This window comes from Hippocampus zosterae, chromosome 13 (assembly GCF_025434085.1).
Source record: "Hippocampus zosterae strain Florida chromosome 13, ASM2543408v3, whole genome shotgun sequence".
In the NCBI taxonomy this organism is placed as follows: domain Eukaryota; kingdom Metazoa; phylum Chordata; class Actinopteri; order Syngnathiformes; family Syngnathidae; genus Hippocampus; species Hippocampus zosterae.
Window position 1 is genome coordinate 21,831,271 of NC_067463.1, and position 18,465 is coordinate 21,849,735.

General features: G+C 50.7%; 2 protein-coding genes across 3 annotated transcripts; one reads left to right on the forward strand and one right to left on the reverse strand.

The window, feature by feature from the left end:
• Nucleotides 1–14,211, reverse strand: LOC127613402 (E3 ubiquitin-protein ligase RBBP6-like). Of its 2 annotated transcripts, none has more exons than XM_052084416.1 (20): nt 13,080–14,211; nt 12,345–12,444; nt 12,212–12,251; nt 10,549–10,590; nt 10,291–10,379; nt 10,084–10,180; nt 9,845–9,987; nt 9,593–9,765; nt 8,725–8,828; nt 8,258–8,643; nt 8,118–8,184; nt 7,943–8,003; nt 7,788–7,845; nt 6,850–7,170; nt 6,452–6,547; nt 4,480–6,118; nt 3,058–3,983; nt 2,903–2,973; nt 1,854–1,944; nt 1–1,760 (listed from the first exon to the last, which is right to left on the reverse strand). In XM_052084416.1, the coding sequence occupies exons 1-20, from the start codon at nt 13,243–13,245 to the stop codon at nt 896–898; spliced, it is 5,535 nt and encodes a 1,844-aa protein (XP_051940376.1). In that variant the 5' UTR covers nt 13,246–14,211; the 3' UTR covers nt 1–895. The 2 variants fall into 2 exon arrangements, with proteins under 2 accessions (XP_051940376.1, XP_051940375.1); XM_052084415.1 differs by having other exon boundaries at nt 6,850–7,179.
• An 870-nt stretch (nt 14,212–15,081) lies between these two features.
• ufl1 (UFM1-specific ligase 1) lies at nt 15,082–18,434 on the forward strand. Its single transcript, XM_052084422.1, has one exon. The coding sequence runs from the start codon at nt 15,382–15,384 to the stop codon at nt 17,734–17,736; it is 2,355 nt and encodes a 784-aa protein (XP_051940382.1). The 5' UTR covers nt 15,082–15,381; the 3' UTR covers nt 17,737–18,434.
• The last annotated feature ends 31 nt before the right edge of the window (nt 18,435–18,465 follow it).

Here is an 18,465-nt window from a genome sequence, read left to right on the forward strand (position 1 = left end):
TTTTCAGGGTCCAATGTTTTTAATTAAAAAAATAAACAAAGGGGAACAAATCATCCATGATAATCTTCACTTTCTGTCCATCTCATCATCCGACCGAGGAAAAACTACCAACGAAATACACTCGGACTCCACTAAACACACCGCGGGTGTGTGGATTTTTTTTTCCTTTTTTTGCATCCAGTGTAGCGTGATTGCACACACACACACACACACACACACACACACACAAAAAGTGGACCAAAGATTTGTTTTCCCATTCAAGCCAAATGGCCACAACGCAAACAAAACGTGCCCCCCGAATGACGACGCCACAATACGGAATACCGCCCCGAAACGCCGGCTTTGTCGTCCAAGTGTTCCCAAAGAATATTTACAAGTGCGCGCCGTCGATTCAGATCCCGGGCGAAGCGAGGAAAAAGCGTCCTAAAACGTGGGAGAATCCATCAAAGTGCGGCGGCAAATATTTTACAAGCGCGAGATCCTTCACGGGGGGGAAGTGACAAAGTTCCGCACGGAGGGGAGGGAAGGAAGCGAAACTTGCTGGTTTTCTACACGGTGTGAAACGACGGGCGGCGGCGAGACGCGAAGCTTCCAAGCATCCCTGAGTGAATGGATTTGCAAAGTGGCGTCAAGGTCGGAGGCGCGGCGGCTTTTGGCTCCTCCTCAACTTTTGACACGCCCGTCGTCGTCATTGGTAAATCATCGAGTCGAAAAGTTTCCGAGGGATGTGTTCCAGTTTACGCCTCGTGGGCGCTTCAGCTTCCTCTTTGTACTTTTGATTTTGAAGCGTCAAAGTACGGAGGTTCCGGGTTTCCGCTACTTCAATCGCAGCGTTGAACTTGTTTGATGTCTTTTTTTTTTCTCTCTCTCTCCGTCTTTTAAATTCCAAGCAGCATCAAGGCTTGGGGGCGTCCGTTCCGGCGATGCCTGGCGGCTCTTGGTCGTCGGCGTTGGTTTCCTCCGAGTCCTTCTCTTTGCTCTTCTTGTGTTTCTTCTTCTTGTGTTTATGCTTGTGCTCGCCGCCCTCCTTGTCCGCCACTTTGTGCTTCTTGTGCTTTTTGTGCTTCTTGTGTTTCTTGTGTTTCTTCTTCTTCTTCTTGTCGCCGCCAGCGCCGCCGCCGCCCGAGGCGGCGGAGGGCGAATCGCTACGGTTGCTGTTGGAAGGCTGGCTGCCCGAGCGGCTGCTGTCGGAGGCGTCGTCGCCCTCGCTGTAGTCCGGCACGAAGGCGGCCTCGTCCGTCTCGCGGGCCAGGTCCGAACACAGGCGCTGCCGCCTGGGCTCGGCGCCGCCGCTAGCGTCGTTCTTGTCCTCTTCCTTCGTTTCCCTTCCCTCGGCTTTCGGCGGCCGTTCCCCTCGAGGCGCCTTCCTCTCCTCTCGGACGATCTTGACTTTGGCGGCGGGTTTGCCGCCTTTGCTCTCGTCCTTGGACGGCCTTTTCTTGTCCTCCTTGACGGCGACCTTCTTATCGCCTCGGGCGGCCTCGCTCTTCTGCGGCGCGGGCGACGACGGCGCTTTGGGAAGCTCTTGCGGAGCCGGGACCGCCGCCGCCGCCACCTGTTGCGCCTCCTCCTCCTCCTCCTCTTCGTCGTCCTCTCGCTCCCACTTGGAGCGAGGAGGCGCCTGAATGAGGAGCTGCTCCCCAGCGTTCGGGGGGACGGGCGGCGGCGGCGCCTGATCCGAAGTGGCCGACGACGCGTCCCTCTTCTTCTCTTCTTCTTCCTTCTCCCGAGAGGGCGGCTTGGGCTCTTGAGTGGCGCGACTTGAAAAGGAGGCGGAGGAACGAGGTCGGAAATTCAGTCGCTGCTTTAAAAAAAAAAAAAAAAAAACACGTCTCAGCACATCGGCGCCTTACCTGGCGGTGGCGGCGGCGGCAGGTTGACACGACAAGACCTTGCGGCTAATCTTGGGCTTGGTTCTCACCGTTTTGGTCTCGCCTTCTTTCGCTGCAAAGGAATGATTGGAGTCATTGGACAGAAAAAAAAAATCTCAAGCCGTTCTATTATGGTTGAACATTCCCGAAATTTTGATGGTATTTAAAAGAAAAACAAATCAAATTAAACATTTTTTTCCCAAGATGGCGCCCGAGTAGGCAGCCTCCTTGCTTTTTTGTTCTTTTTTGCTTTTTTTGTCTTTTGTTTTGTCACATGTTGTTTGTTGTTTCATTGTGTGGACCCGATATGGACCGTTTTCAGCGCTTTTTGGCCACGACATTCGTCAAAGGAGCAGTATCTGTGCTTGGTGGTTGCGCCTTCTCGGCAGCACAGATTTTGATTGGGAGGAAATGTCGGCGCCATTGACTGTTGGTGCTGGACAGACCTGGGGCGCTTGTGTTTTTTGCGCCAGTAATGGGCAGCATTTTTCACAACCCCCGATTTGTTCAGTGGAGATGTCGGAGCTGTTGGACAGTCGGCGCTGGTGCGGCTGGATGGATGGCCGCTGAAGTTGCGGATGAGGAGAGAGGAGCGTTGGCGAAGAGTGCCGATGCGTATTTGGAACCGTGAGTCGCAGCTTGGAATTGAAGTGGATTTCCATGGGAACCAATCTCTTTTTTCGTCAATGGATGCTACAGCTTCTTGTTGACTTTGAAACTTAGCTTGTAGCCGACGTGTGCACATTTTAAGCATGACGTCTCTGATCCACTGGCGAAAGGACACTTTGATTCTCTCCTCTTTCATCTCAAACCGCTTCAAACAACAAAGCGTGTGACGGAAAAGTTGTTAGGACTGCACGACTGTCCGTGTTTTATGTTATGTGTTGTGTGTCTTATTTTACTTTATGTTAACCGTTTTGTAAAGCGCTTTGTTACAGCTGCCGCTGTTGTGAAAGCGCTATAGGAATCAGCATGTATTGTATTGTATTGTAAAAAGCGGCGTACTTTGACACACCACAGAATTTGCTTACCGTCTTTGGGGGGGGCGTCGTTTTTTTTCACAGTGGACGCAGTCTTCGGGGTTCTCTCCTTGGAAACGCTACTGTGAAGGCAAGTCAAGCGTCAAAGTGGCGTTCAAAAATTAGTAAAAAAAAAATGCAGCTACGCAAGACTTTCCGGTACGCACCGATCAGATTTTGCCGCTTTGTCGGCGGCGCTCGTCGGCTTCTCTTGGTTGTGTCCCGGCTTCTTGCCGACGGCCGATTTCTCCGCGATGGTCATTTTGTCCAAGCAGACGGATCTGCCGGCGGCGCTCGCGGAGCTTTTGCGCTCCGCCTTCTGCGGCTTTTCACCGGCGTCGGCGTCTTTCGCCGCCGAGGGCCTCTTGGAGCTCGATCCGGACGTCCTGTCGCGCTCTTTCTCAGAAGTCCTCTCCCGCTCGGCTCCCGAAGACTTCTCTCGATCCCGATCGGAACCGGAGGCTTTCTCTCGCTCTCTGTCGGAAACCTTGGCGCGATCTCGGTCTGAACTGGACGCTTTGGCGCGTTCGCGGTCCGAAGTCTTTTCTCGGTCTCTGTCGGAAGCTTTCCCCCGATCTCGCTCAGAGGTTTTGTCTCGGTCTCGATCCGAAGCCTTTTCCCGATCTCGGTCTCTGTCTGAACCCCGTTCCCGATCTCTGTCCGACCCCGAAGCTTTTTCCCGATCTCTGTCGGACCCCGAAGATTTTTCCTGATCTCTGTCCGACGCCGTAGCCTTTTCCCGCTCTCTGTCCGAGCGCGAGGTTTTTTCCCGCCCCCGTTCGGACCCCCTCTCCCTCTCCCTGTCCGTTCTCCAGTTACTTTCCCGCTCTCTGTCCACTCCCGAGTCTTTCTCCGACGCAAACGACTTCTCCGCGGGCTTTTCTTTGTTGGACGCCCCATCGGAAGACGAGCGCTCCTTTACGTCAATTCCTTCGGAATTGCCGGCAGGTTTGTCCGCCTCCGGGTTGGCGGCGGCAGCCGATCGGTCGGCGGTCGTCTTCTCGGCGCCCGAAGATGACCGATCCGAGATGGGATTGTCTTTTTTTCCGAGGTCTCTGTTCAGGGGGATGCTTCTCTGGGTCACCGGCTTCACCTGGATGTAGACGGCAAAGACGCTCCATGTTAGGTTGACTTAATGAGACACCTTAGCTTTGTTTGGGAGTGGGGGGGGGGGGGGGGGACTCACAATTTATGCCGGGTTCTATATCTCTCCTGCTGCATGATATATGATTCTATGCCTTTAAGGTGAACATTTCAGCTGAATGACCCAAATGCATTTTATTTTCGCATGATGGGGGGGGGGGGAGAACTCACATTCTGACCTCTCTTCTACACAGGCTCCCTCTGTACATTGTAGACTTGACAGTAAAAAACTTGTTTTAAATCGTGAAAAAGTCTCCCCCCCCCCACATGGGCTCCTTCACCTCTATGTACCCGCCTCGGGTCAGCCGCCATTTTTATTCTTTGGCTTTCGACTCAGCATCAGTCTACGTTACAAATGACATTTTGGCACCTGAAGAGCATACGTGCAGCTCGGCCGAACCAAACTCTCGCGGCGATTTCGCGGATGTTCTTGTGATGAGACCCACCGGTAAGTCCATGAGAGGCCTGATGGCACCTCGGTCTTTGTCCGCCCAGACGATTTCGCGTCCCACCAGCACGGGAAGAAGACCGAGTCTGTCGGAAGGGTGGGAGAACCTCTGGAGCGGCGGCTGATGAGGTTCGTGCAGATGCGAGAAGACCTCGACGCCAATCCCAGGTCCGTCCAACCTGCGAAGTTTTCCGGGCGGAGACCCGAGTAAGGAGCGGCCCTCCTCACCCAACCGCGGGGGAGGGCGGTGGAGGTAGGGGAGCACTTGGTGGGGCAGGGGGATGAGGCCGCCGCCGTGCAGGGGCTCTCTTCGGCCCCGGTTGTCGTTACCGGGCCGAAGGTTCTCGTGGAGGGATGGATGCGGCAGGGGGAGGCTCTGGGAGAACAGCGGGGGGGTCTTTAGGAGGGGCGGTCTTACAGAGCCAACTTTAGACTTTTCCTTTTTAGGCGCACTTGAGTTGTGGGTGTCTTCGGGCTTGGTTTTGCTGGTCTTTGATGTCTTCGCAGCGGCGCCGGCCGCCGTCGTTGCCGCGGGTGCTGCGGATGAGGGCTCCTTCTTTTTGGTCACGGCGGGTTCACTCGTCTTCTTCTTAACTTTGTCGCTTTTGACTTTGGAAGCATCCGTCTTGGCTTTGGGTTTGATTTTCTGACTCTTCTCCTTCTTGTTCTTGTCGGTCGCGGGCGCGGACTTGAGCGAGGTTCTCGAGGGCGCGGCGGCACTTTTGGAGGCGGGAGCCTTGGAGCTGCCGGCGGACGAGGCCGACTTGGAGGAGGAGACGGGCGGCGTCTTGTTGGGCGACAGGATGTCATCCATGGGTTCGTCTCTGACGGGCGTGGCGTCGCCCCGGTCGACGGGATGCTGCGATTGCTCGCCGTCCTCTCCGGCTTTCCTCTTTTTCACTTTCTTGGTCTTCAGGAGCTTGGCGTTCGCCTTTGTCGACGACGACGAGGACGACGGAGGATTCGGAATCGGTGGCGCTTTGTCATCTCGACCTCTTCTTCCTCTGCCTTGGGGGGAGTACTCCCGGTGGAGCGGGGACATTCGCTCTCGGTCCCGCGCTCGCTCTCGGTCCCGGTCCCTGTCCCTTTCTCTTTCCCTCTCCCTGCTACTGCGGCCCCTCTGATACATGGCCTGGTGTTGGTTCTCGTAGTCTTTGTAGTATTTGTTGTACCATTCCCTGTACTCCCGCTCCCATTGCCGGTAGCTATCTCGCTCCCACTGGTCGTGACCGCCGGGGCTGAGACCCTTCAGGTCATAAGGCGGCAATTCCCGCGGCGGCGGTTTTCGCGCGCCGGGGCTGCGGTTGCGGAAACCGCCCGGAGAGCGGGAGTGAGACCTGGAACGGAACGGCGGCGCGCCTTCCGTCCCCTCCCAGGCGGCGTTGCGGAAGGAGGGCGGCGAAGCGGAGCGCCGGTAGCTATACGATCTCGAGCGGGAACGGGATCTCGAGCGGGAGCGTCCGTAGCTGCGTCCGTTGCGTCGGGAGTAAGGCGAGCGGGGGTACGGGCGCCCGTGGGAGCGGGAACGTGAGCGGGAACGGCTCGGGGTGTACGAGTAAGACCGTGACCTGGACCTGGACCTGGAGCGAGAGCGAGTGTACGAGCGGCTGAACGGGGAACGGCTGTATGATCGGGACCTGGTTAAGAAGCAGAGAAAGAAAGCAAAATGTTTGCAAGGACCGCCAACACGTTGACTTGATAAAGAAAAAAAATTCCAGCGGCATACAGTGACAGGTGTGTCTGATACGTTTATTGTTATTCTGTTCTTCCAATTTGCGTAGGCGATGTTTGACACAAAATAATGTAAATTGAGATAAGAACAACTGCGTGTGTGTGTCTTGTGACGTTTTTTTGGGTAATGTTTTTGTCACGTAGAATAAGCGCCATGGCTCTATAAATGTTGAGAAACGTCGCTTTAAGATTACAGCGAGAAGGTTCGTAAGGATTGAGGCTGTGAGAAATGACGTTACCTCGAATACGACGGTCTCTGCCTCTTTGGTGCATTTCGGTACTTCATCAGCTCCTTGTGGAAGTCTTTTGTGAACTCGTCAAGCTTGGACGTAATGCTGTAAAATCAAACGGTGGCATTTGTTAAAATGGAACAAAATGAGCTCATCGATATCTTTCTGGCGTCATGTGATCAGCAAAGGCGTTCTTGCTCGAGGACTAATCAATTGGTCCTCAGTGCCATTATCCTCGATTTCAAATTAGGGATTCAGGCCAGAGTTCGGATTCCGAGTGAGGGTTTCAAACAAGGATTGGGTTTTCAAATAAAACATGCAGCGATGGCTGTTTGAAAGTGCTCGAGAAATAATCTTGACTTGAAGTTAAACGAGGATTATTGCTCGTAGTCGTACTAACTACTCACTTGTCTTGTCGGTGGTGCCGCTGCCTGTAAAAATCTTCTTTGGAGAGCGGAGGCTGATTGAGGGGGGAGGCCAAGGGGAGGAGCGGGGGCTGGCCACTGGGAGCCCCCCAGGGAGGGTTGACGCCCGCCGGGCCGGGGGCGTACATGGGCTGAGGCTGGTAAGCCATCGTCGGCGGCGGGAGGAGGCCGGGCCCCGCGGCGTACAGGGGGGCGTACGGCTGCGGCGGCGGCGGGTACAGGGAGGGCGACACGTAGAGGGGCGGGGTGGGAAGAGGGAGTTGGGCCGTCTGCAGGTGGGTGGAGGGTGGCTCACCTCTGCTTCTGTAAGACCTCGGAAGGTTCAGCATACGTTAAACATATGTGCCAAATGCAAATTGCGAGCAGTACATTGACCAGCCCCCCAAAAAATCACATTCAAACAAAAGAATCGACAGGAAAAATGTAAATATGTGGATAAATCGCAGTACTATTTACAATTTTCCTTCACATCATTTAATTATTATTATTATGATTGTTATTTTTTTTATTCATCAGCCTGACAGCAGTCGGTAGGAACGAGCGTCGGTATCTCTCCTTCTTGCAGCGCGGTTCATATTGCATTTAATTGAAAGATGTTTGTTGTTTTTTTTCTCTTTCTTCTTTCTACATACATTCTTGCTGCTGGAGGCTGTAAATTTCCCCAGTGTGGGACGAATAAAGGATATCTTATCTTATCTTAAAAATGACACGTGTGTTGTTTGGAGAGTACATCAGCTCGCAGGTGTACTTGAATGAAAATCTTAAAAATGGTGCGTTTCAACTTCCTCCGACTGGCAAACCGTGTCCAACTTCTCAATCACTTCAAATGACCACGATACTAGCAGAGGACTTCATCAAAGACGATCTATTTCATGATATCGCCTGGTTTTGACCCCCGTGCCTTTAAGAGTGTGCCTCACCTTTCCCAGTGTCTTCCCCCCCTGTCCCTGGGAGGTTGCTGGGGCCGGGAATGTGGGCCTGAGCACAGCAAAACACACAATTGGTCATCGCTCGGACCGGCAATTTCCAACGGCAAGCACAAGAAACACTTGAAAGCGGCGAGTGGATTTCTTACCTGAAAGGTGAGAAGGCAGCCTCGAGGGTGGAGCCGTGCCAAGGAGGGGCAAATTGTAGGCCTACAGAAACGCAAACGTGTTTACTTTGAGATAAAAGATGACTTCTCATCATCGACCGGCCTAAATATGACGCCGGGGGAAATGAGAGTTCCTTGCGGGTCCAGACAGACTCACCTGTGATCTGCTCTCTGGGTTTTTGGGCAGGCTTGGCTTCACAATGGGCGGCAGCGGCTCAGTCTCCCTATCGGATAAAAAGCCGAGATAAAATGACGTCGAGTTTACGTTTTCAGTGCCGCAGAGTCTGTGGAACTTACCCCGGCGGGGGCGGCTCGTCCTGACCGCCGGAGACCCGAGGGGAACCGTGGTCCACGACGGGCGGCGGAACCGGCGAGGCTTCTTTCTTTCTTTCCTCGGTGACGTCAGCTTGAGGAGGCGGCGAAGGCGTAGGGGTGGGGGTGTTGGGGGCGGGAGGTGCCGCGGGCGGGGTCTGAGCCTGAGGGGCTGCCACGCTGGCGGTTGCGGGAGCGTGAGGAGCAGACGGAGGCGCTGGCTGGGAGATGTTGGCTATCAGAGGGTCCTGCTGCCTGGATAGGAGAGGCCTGTTCAGCAGCTGAGGCCGCGGAGGAGGGGGGGCCGAAGGCTGGATTTGTTTGCGCCCGCGTTTGGTGTAGCCCGTTTCATTCTTGAAGTTGTTCACGGCCTGCGCGGCGAAAAGCGGGACAATTTAAGCCGCCCGTAGAAGCACAAAGGGGCGTCAAACAAAGCGCACGGCGAAGGTTACCTGTCGAAGGAACTTGTTGGCGATGAGGTTGTCAGGCGACACGTCCGACTGTTTGCACGTGAAGCAAACGTGCTCCTCGGAGTCCAACAAGGTCGTCCGGATACCTGGAAAAAAGAAAAACAAGGTTTTCACATCCTATTGCCCTAAGCGGACCGCTTGGAAGCAAATTGCAGGCCAAAGTTCGATGAAGAGCCTTGAAAGGACAAATCGAACCTAAAAACAAACAGTTTTCTCTGTTCTGAACCATATGGGGGGGGGGAGACTATTTGCTGCGTGCCACGATGAGGAACATGTACAGGAAATCACGAGGCCAGTGTTATTTTTCCCACCAGTGTGGGACAAATAAAGGATATCTTATCTTATCTTATCTTACTTGTGTACAACTGCAGTCATTGAGTACACATAACTAAAAATAATCAGCAGACGGCCATTCGGCTGACGATTTCGGGCGAGGGTTGAAGGGCCATCATCGAGGTATTCAATTGGCCAGCCCTCATTTTGGGAGACGAGAAATTTGCTCCCGACACCAGTTTCATACAAGCGACAAACATTAAGTGGACTCGTCTTTTGTCATCGGACACGGGCAAAATGTCTCGTGACACGCGCTCAAAACTGAAAATAAAGATGTTGGGTCGAAGCAGCCATTTTAGTGTTTAGGACCACTTCTTAAATTTCTACAAAATTTTAAATCGCACACAAGATTGACAGATGAGGCCAGACTTTAAATGTTTCATTTTCGTAACTACTTATGGGGGTCACGATGATGTAAGAGGCATCAATCTATGTTTTTCAAGTCAATTGACCATTGCCAGAATTCTCCATTCCGCCTCAACGATATTTTTTTTTACTTCACTCCTTCGACACTCACATTCGTCACAGTAGCTGTTCCCGCAGCACGGAATGACCACGGCGTCCGTCATCAGATCGTTGCAGATGGGACACAGCAGCTCGTCGGGGATGGGATCGGAATCGTCCTCGGAGGACGACTGCTCGTGCGGAACGAACGGCGGACGCTCCTTCTTGCCCTGTGCGTACGCCTCCCTGCATTAAAATACACATTTTTATACAAGGGCCAAAAAAAAATCCACCAAATGAGTCGAGATCAAGACTTGGAACGTACGCGTCGATGGCCGGTATGGCGTATTCGCCGGTGCTGGTCAACATGGCTCCTTTGGTGCCGGGTTCAGCTTTCACCATGAAACTTTGAGGAATCCCCTTACTGGTTCTAACCTGCTTCGGACCCTCCATGCTCTTATCCTGAACCTGAGATTGGATCAGAAAAATACAATTATTACCCGCAAATAATCTCACACATAAACCAAAAAAAAAAACTTGGTTCTAAACCAATCCTATCATTACCAGGAGCATGGGGCACTGCCGAATATAGTGACCGGTTTTTCCGCAACGGAAACAAAGGTAGTGAGCCGGTGGTGGTCCGACTGCCTTCTTGGAGTAACTACAGGAAAAAAATATATATCCCTCGCGTCACTTTTAATCCAACAATGGTACCGGAATCAATGCGAGCGCGAGAATTGGGCAAAATATTGTGAGTGAATGAACACTAACTGAATAGGGTCGTATTCATGGTTGGACTGAGTCATCATGGCTTTAATCTTGTCCTCCTCGGATGCATTTGCGTCAACCAGGTTAGCGGTCTACAAGGGAGCGGGGTGGGGAGGAACCCAACAACAACAAAAAGAAGATTCAAGATCAAAACAAAGGGTTGGGGAGGGGGGGAGTAGGGTAGGGGTCTGCAGGTTTTTCAGTGGTCCAAAATCAAAACCTGCGCAGTACTTTTCAAAAAGCGGTCGAGGTAAACGCTACCTTGGTGAGCTGGGCGAGAGACATAGACGGTGAGGAGTCGGTCTGCGGGAGAATCAGAATACAAAACATTCAAGGTGTTACACGACTCTTTCAGTTTCCCCCCCTGGATTGTGGCCATTCCCTCAGTTATTCTCAAAAACGCATTCCTGAAGCGATGAAAGAAAAAAAATTAAAATTCCCCAAGTGTGAATCATTAAATTGGACCAAGATGAACGTTCAAAAATAGATGTTTAAAAATTGAGAGAACTCTTACTGAAGACTTTGAAGCATTAAGCCACCAAGTTTTTTTTTTAACTTTCGGGGCATACACTGCACAGACCAAACTCATTCTGGTCTGGCGAGGAGCAATTGGTCACGTGACAAAAACAAATAGAATAAAAATTTGTGTCTAGTGCGAGGAAGACCTGCAAATTGCGCCATTTCCAGCATTAGCGTTTGGAACCAACACGAGGCGTCAACGTCATCGTCTTGATCTGTTTCGACAGCCAGTAACAGCTTAAAAGCCATCGATAGCTTTGACTTTCCTTTCAGTGTGTGGTGACAATCTTCGGGGAGGGGGGGGGAAAAAAAGTGCAGTGTATGCCCACATTTAGACTGCACAACACCATCCAGGCCAACTACTTCTATTACTTAAAAACATTTTTTTTTAAAAAGACAATTTTCATGCGCAAAAGGAGGCATTTTAACATGACTTTAAAACGACAACCAAAAAAAAGGTAGCCTGCACGTTGGGATGTAAACTGGGCATTGGGCGGAGGGAACACACAGGGAATGTGGTGCAAAAGCGGCTCTGACATGCAGAACCCACTTGAAAACCTTTATTGACAGGCTTCTGCAGCGTACAGGACAACTACACCAGCAATGACGTGGCACTCATATTAAAACGCAGCTGGGAAAAGAAAGATTAGGTTGTTAGCTCCCTACACTAGTCCGTGTGTCTTTTCTAATGAGGAAAATCAAGAGAGGCGAGCCTTTTTGGAAAAAAAGAGCGCGGGTTATGTGCAGTCCATAAAACAAGGCATCTTCTACAGGAGCAAACAGCTGACAAATGCGAGTGACATGAAGAGTGTACTCAAAGTGCGGCACGGTTAACTTTTCCAAGCTGCAAAATATTAAAATCAAAAGAGCAAAGAAATCACTTGCGATTCCCCCCCCCATCATCCCTGCCCCCTCATTCACTCAGTCATAAATTACATTCAATCCCTTTCCACGCTTCCTCCACCCCCCCGTCATTGGTTTCTGATAAACCACACGTTATTTTCACAGAAAATACAGTGACATTGCCATTATCATGACATTATATTATTATTACGATTATGTGACACAAAATATTTGCCCAAATGAAAAATCGGGCTACAGAAGCCATTTCAGTAATGAAAACACAAGTCAGGAGAGTGCATACGCACTTGGAAGCTAGCAAACACAGTCCAACATTAGAAAATAGCTTCTTGATTTGTTGTCAACAACAATTAAAAGCCCTTCGGATGTGCGACGCCCACCCAATCACATCAAGAGTTGTCAACAGAAAACACGCACGACGCAATTGACAGCATGTCGTCAGGAAGGGAGGTGGGGGGGGGAGAAGTGAGAGGAGCAGTGAGTGTTGCTTTTGGAGTGTGTTTGCTTTGTTTTGGGTTTTTTTTGGGTTGGTTTGGTTACATACGGGTCTCGACGATCCCGCCACAGACGTGTCAGAACGATCTCTGCGGAGACAACAGATGAGGAGGCATTCGTAAGTAACCGCAGCCTTCATCATCACATTAGGATAAGGAAGACGGGGTAAAAAAAGGACATACACAATGAACGTCCTGCCAGCAGGTTTGACACCTCCAATCGGCGTTCTGCGGACGATCACGGACGAATGCTTGGGGATGTGGGCTTCATCATCCGTGTATTCTATATATTAAAAAAAAGATAAAAAAAGGCAAATCACAAAATGATGAAAATGCGACAAAAAAATAAAAGACCACTTATGAAAGCACGTAGCGGCTTTACAGCAAGATGGGCAATTTCTTGCTGAATTTTAGGCTTGAAACTTAAAAAAAAGTGTTGGAAATCAGATTTTTGAACATGCGTTTTGATTCAAATTAAACCAATGTAAAAGTACAGGTCATTAGTTATCAATGCATGACGGTAATCCAACACTACTTTGGCCATTGGTGTTCAGGGCAGCCATTTTGGGGGTGAATTTCAGGTCTAAGATAAGATATCCTTTCTTCGTCCCACACTCGGGAAATTTACAGCCTCCAGCAGCAAGAATGCACATGCCTACCATTTTGGGGTGGGATTGTCAATTCTAACAGGACACACGATAATGTCTCAAGGATCTATACCGAAACATTAAATCAGTAAAATGGCCATTTTGGTATTTCTGTTATCAGCACAACCTTGGCAGAGATGACATTCGTTCGCCTGGAGGCTCGTCACTCATTAAATACATGACAAAGACTTGTTACTTTCCATTTGTAGTAAAACACAACCAATTCAATCAAACACAGCATGTGCAACTTATACAGTGAGTCGATACTCACCTTCTCGCGTCTGTGCGTTGGTGATCTGCAGGTCACAGTCTGTGGCCTTGAGGCGCTCCCTGGACATGATCTGCCGCTTGAGCTCACTGAGGGTGATGTGGAGACCATCGAACGTGACCGTGTTGTAGTCCAGTTTGGAAGAGAACTTGTAGTGAACACACGACATTTTTGCCACACTTTTCTTTTATAACAACAAGGGTTGGGGGGTGGGGGGAGAAAGAGGTTTAGGGACGGGGTGGGGGGTGGAGTAGAGACAGGCGTTGGATAACCAAACAAACGGGGGATGAGGGGGTTAACCGCGTTCAACACTCAAATCACAGGAAGCCAAACCTGGTAACTTTTTTTAATACGTTAAATTGGTCTTGAGAGACACTGGACAAAAAAAAGAAAAAGGGGGAAAATGGAGGGCGGATCAATGACGCAGAGTCCTCGTTTAATCCCAACGCAAGAGATGAGAGGCCGGCGCGCCAATCGACGGCGCCATGTGCCTTTTTGTCAAGTCCTCTCGAGTCCAAAACCAAAGTGACACACACAAACAACGCCCCGAAAATCCAACCAAGGGGGCCCCCAAGGTAGTCCGTGCTCGCTTCTACCGGCAAAACGGTGTTCTAACGCCCGTGTCCGCCACCGGCAGTCATATGGAGGCAGAGGAGGAACGCAAGGGAAGGCCGCTTGGGTTAGCAGCTAATGTTGCTAACCGCAGTCCAGGCAGTGTTTGATTTGGGTCGAGGGGGGAAGCCTCCCCACCTTCAGTTCTTCAGAATACAGTCCACAAAACGAGTCCACGAAAGGGATTTAAGTGGCTAACAAAGCCCTTCGCTGAGACAACAACAATTTATGAACAAACGCAGACAAAGCCGGAAAACGAGTGGCCCGAGCTAGCAAGCTATGGCTAACGATAAGGCTCCGCTACCCCCGAAACGGTGTCTTTTTCCTCTTCTGGTCCATCGGATTGTGCTCCTTCGCCTCCCGGGCGCGGAAACAAAAAGATATAAAAAGAAGAAATACAATTATGACTCCGCACAAAAATCACGGGGTTGATGCGACAACATGTCCCCTCTCGTCGCTGTTTCATCAAAATGGCGTCGAACGGAAAGAACGGTCGTAAAGAGTAACAAACACACAACGACGACATAATTCACGCCTTTTACTTCCGGTTTGGGCCAACAATCAAAGTGACGTGTCGGACATTGATTTTTTTTCGGGACGGATTTAGTTATCGGTAACCGTCACGTCATGTTATTCTGATTTTGTCACTGAAAAGACATTCGCTTTTAAATTTTAAAAATTCTCTCTGTAAAAATCTCCATCCCTGGTGGAATAATTTGATTGATGAACTGCTCCAAAAACTAAATGAAAGCACCAAACCTATCAAAAAGAAATGAGCGTCAATCGGTGGAACTCACCGAAATAAATGTTTGTAAATGTGAATTAGTACTACTTTGCTTATTATATATTTTTCTTGATTTTTTTTATCTTATTTTTTTTATGTATTTTATTTATTTATGTTTTATTGTGTATCTATGTAGCCTGATGTTTGTTTATCTAGGATTATATTCTTATTCGTTTATGTACAATGTTTAAATAAAGCTTGCTTAAAAAGTCCAATAACAAACAGCAAGTGGTTAGAACTTTAAAATGTTCAGTTTGACTACCAATAATTAACATTCATCAACGTCTTTCTGACTAGACGCAGTTACATTTTTAATTGACTTTTTTTTTTGCTTGCTTGAGATTAAGGCAATTTTGATTTGGAGAAATGACCGGGATATTACTGCCCGGAGACAGCTGGGATCGGCTCCAGCACCCCCCGCGACCCTAGTGAGGATCAAGCGGTTCGGAAGATGGATGGATGGATGGATTAATTCTACCAAGTTAAAATTGGATTTAAACTTATGTATCTCGAATTTGGGTGAGTTAAAGGACGTCAAATGAGTGGGTAATGTAGTTCTTTTAATGTGTCGCTTAAAGGAGACGTGCTTACCAGCGCCTCTGTACTGTATACGCACATTTGGGGGGGGGGGCGCGACTGACGGACGATTTAGTGGTAGCGCCTCTTTCTTTTCCTTTTCAACCCACTCGTGACACCAGCAGATGCTTCGTATTTCCATGTGTTTTCTTTCTCAGCCGTCTTTTTCACGCGACCACAAGGAGCCGAAAAGTGACAGGTTACCATCTCTCTCCTTGAATCCGAACGCATTGCTTCTTTGTGCGCGCCATGTTGACGTGTCGTTAACTCTTCTCTCCCTTTCCCCCTTCACGAGTGAACCGAAGCCACCGTTTCACGACCTCAACGGTAATCATGGCAAGTGAGTGGGAAGAAATTCGACGTCTTGCAGCCGATTTCCAGAGGGCACAGTTTGCCGACACCGCGCAAAGGTTATCAGAGAGGGACTGCATTGAAATCATTGCGAGACTGATCCAAGACAAGAAGGTGGACGTGGTGCACACGATCGATGGAAAGGAGTACGTCACTCCCGCACAGATCACCAGAGAAATCCGCAATGAACTTTACCGTCACGGAGGGCGGGTAAATATTTTGGAGCTCCAGCAGATTATCAACGTCAATTGGAGCGACGTTGAATCGAGAGCAAATAACATCGCAAAGTCTGACAGAAGTGTCCAGCTGGTGCTCGGACAGCTTATCGACGACACCTACCTGAACCGTTTGGCCGAGGAAGTCAACGACAGACTACAGGAAGCTGGTTTGATCAGCATTTCAGAACTTTGTAAGAGTTACGATCTACCGGGTGATTTTCTAAATGACGAGCTCGCCAAGCGTCTCGGGAAGTTGATACAGGGAGAATTGGATCGGTCCAGTCGTGGAGTCATCTTTACTCCGGCCTTTGTCGCCCGCCACACAGCCAAGATCCGAGGACTATTCAGCGCAATTACTCGGCCCACGCCTGTCATCGGAATGATTAGCGCTTTCGGGCTTCAGGAGCATCTCCTGTATTCTGTTCTGGGGGAGCTGGTGAATACCGGACGCCTGAAAGGAACCATCGTTGGCGGGCGACAGGACAATGCTGTTTACATCCCCAACATTTACTCCAAAACGCAGAATAGTTGGGTGGATTCTTTCCTCCAACAGAATGGCTATCTCGAGTTTGATTCGTTAACCCGGCTGGGGATCCCCGAGCCCGTCGGCCACATTAAGAAGCGTTTCAAGTGCCAGAATCTTCTTTTCCTCAGCGACGCTTGCGTGAGCCAGGCATTGGTCGACCAGGTGGAGGCATCCGTGGAGGAAGCCGTCAGCTCCGGCACGTGGACGGACATAGAAGCCATTTTGCCAAGCTGCCTGTCGGAGGACGACATGGCGACGTTGATCAACCAGGCCATGAGGAATACGAACGTGCACTCGGCCGCCCGGCTCCTCGGAGCCACGGTTGTCGTCAGTGAAAAGTGGATCGGCGAGTGCCTCGCTCTGTTCGATGATGCCATACGGCAGAAAGCTCAGAAGGAGTTCAAGAGCAATCCCGTCCTGCTGATCACCGAAGAGGATCTGAAGCAAGCACACGTGCTTGCGGAAAACTCCGGACCGTCGAAAAAGGACAAGAGGGACGCAGAGCGCAGGAAAAAAGGCGCGGAGGGCAGCGGCACGGTGAAAGGCGGAGGAGGGGGCAACGCTCGAGAGATCCGAATTCGGAAAACCAAGAAGAAAGGGAAGAAAGACGATGATGACGAAGAAACCAGACCTCGGTCTAAAAAGGAGGAAGCCCCGCCCTTCATGACGCAGGAAGAAATTGAAGCTGTTCTGGAGGACCGAGTGAGTGACTGTCCACACCAAGTCCTTTCCGAGCTTGCGGAACATCTGGTGAGGCCCTTGAGCAAAACCTACCAGGAAGTCCTGCGGAGTTTGATCATGTCCAGCACCTGCCCGGTGTCGGGTGGCAACAAAAAGTCCGTCAAGGATCTCCAGGAGGAGCTCACCAACCTGTACAACAACATCAGGCTCTTTGAGAAAGGCAGCAAATGGTTCTCCGACGAAACCCAGGCGGTCATCGCCAAGCACGTCCTCAAAAGCGTCGGCGCCGACGTCGCCAACGTCCTGGTCAACTTCCTCGCCGCCGACCTGATGATGTCCGTGGAGAACCCGGCCGCCATCACCGGCGAGCTACGGTTGAAGATTTTGGCTAAAGTGTCGGACGACACCAAAGCGCCCTTGATCAAGCTGCACAACTCTCTGAACGGTAAAACGATCGAAGAGTTCCTGGAAAACCTCGAGACGGCCGCCGAGGCCTGCGGCTTCATGCTGAAGAAGGCCGACAAGAAAAAAGAGCGGCAGGCTTTCTTGCGCCACCGCCAGACTCTGAGCGAGCAGCTGAAAGACACTGAGGACCCCGCTCTGGTTCTTCACCTTACCAGCATGCTGCTGTTCCAGGACAGCACCCACTGCATCCTGCACGCTCCGGGACGCTGCGTCCCGCACATCCTCGGAACCCTCACGGGCCGCATCCCCGCGGAGAAGCATCAGCTGCTGACCTCGTATCAGAGCCTGGTGGTGAAGCAACTGATGAGTCAGAGTCAAGGACGGACGCGGGACGACGAGGGGTCAAGTGACCTGACCCGGTGTCACCTTTTGACCCCACAAGTCAAGGAGCTGGCGCTTTCCCAGAGGAAGCCGTCGATGAGCGAGGCCAACGCTTCCGGAAAATGATGCCGATGTCATGTTCTGATGAACGAAACACAGTTTCTCACGTCCACAGACTTTTAAGAACACTTCGCAGGTGCGACGGCTCGGTTGGTGGACCCGCGCCGTCCGGTGGCCGTTTCGATTCCGGGCTCCCGACTGTCCACTTTCCAGCCACGGAAGCACAAATTTCTCTCAATTCTATTGGCTAATCAAAGGATGTTGAAGTTATTTTGATTGATCTTTCGGGATCCTTTTTTGGTTAATTATTTCATTACTTACCGATACCGAGGACCGATACCGCTTGTACTTTGGATATACAAAATGTCATTATCAGTGCAAACTAGCGTCAGATTTTTTTTTTTTTTTTTGCTTTTGCCCTCAGTACTGGTGAGCTGGTATCGGCATCCTCCGAGAGTATCCGTTACCTTAAAGTAAGGCCGGTAGCGATCCGAAGTATCGGTACTCCTACTCGTTCAAGGCCCGCTGAATATTGTGACGGTGAAAGCACCAAACCTAGCAAAAAGAAAGCATTGATTATTCTTTTGCCGCAGCAAGGTTTTTGTGAAAAGAAAAATGACAAGCATACCTGAGTGGTGCAAATCGATGTTGCTATTGTCACTCTTCCCCCCCCTCCTCCAAAAAAAAAAGACAGAGAACGTGCCTTTGATGGAAAATAAATTGACACTCACAACTGGCACCTGTTGGTCTCGATAGCGGTTTGCGGTTGGGATTCCGGGTGGAGAAAAATAAACA

Coding starts and splice junctions, on each gene's coding strand:
- LOC127613402 (XM_052084415.1), bottom strand. CDS start 13,245: ATGTCGTGTGTTCACTACAAGTTCTCTTCCAAACTGGACTACAACACG. Junction 8,185..8,257: donor GACGAGCCGCCCCCGCCGGG/GTAAGTTCCACA, acceptor TTTATCCGATAG/GGAGACTGAGCCGCTGCCGC. Junction 7,846..7,942: donor GCTGCCTTCTCACCTTTCAG/GTAAGAAATCCA, acceptor TGCTGTGCTCAG/GCCCACATTCCCGGCCCCAG.
- ufl1 (XM_052084422.1), top strand. CDS start 15,382: ATGGCAAGTGAGTGGGAAGAAATTCGACGTCTTGCAGCCGATTTCCAG.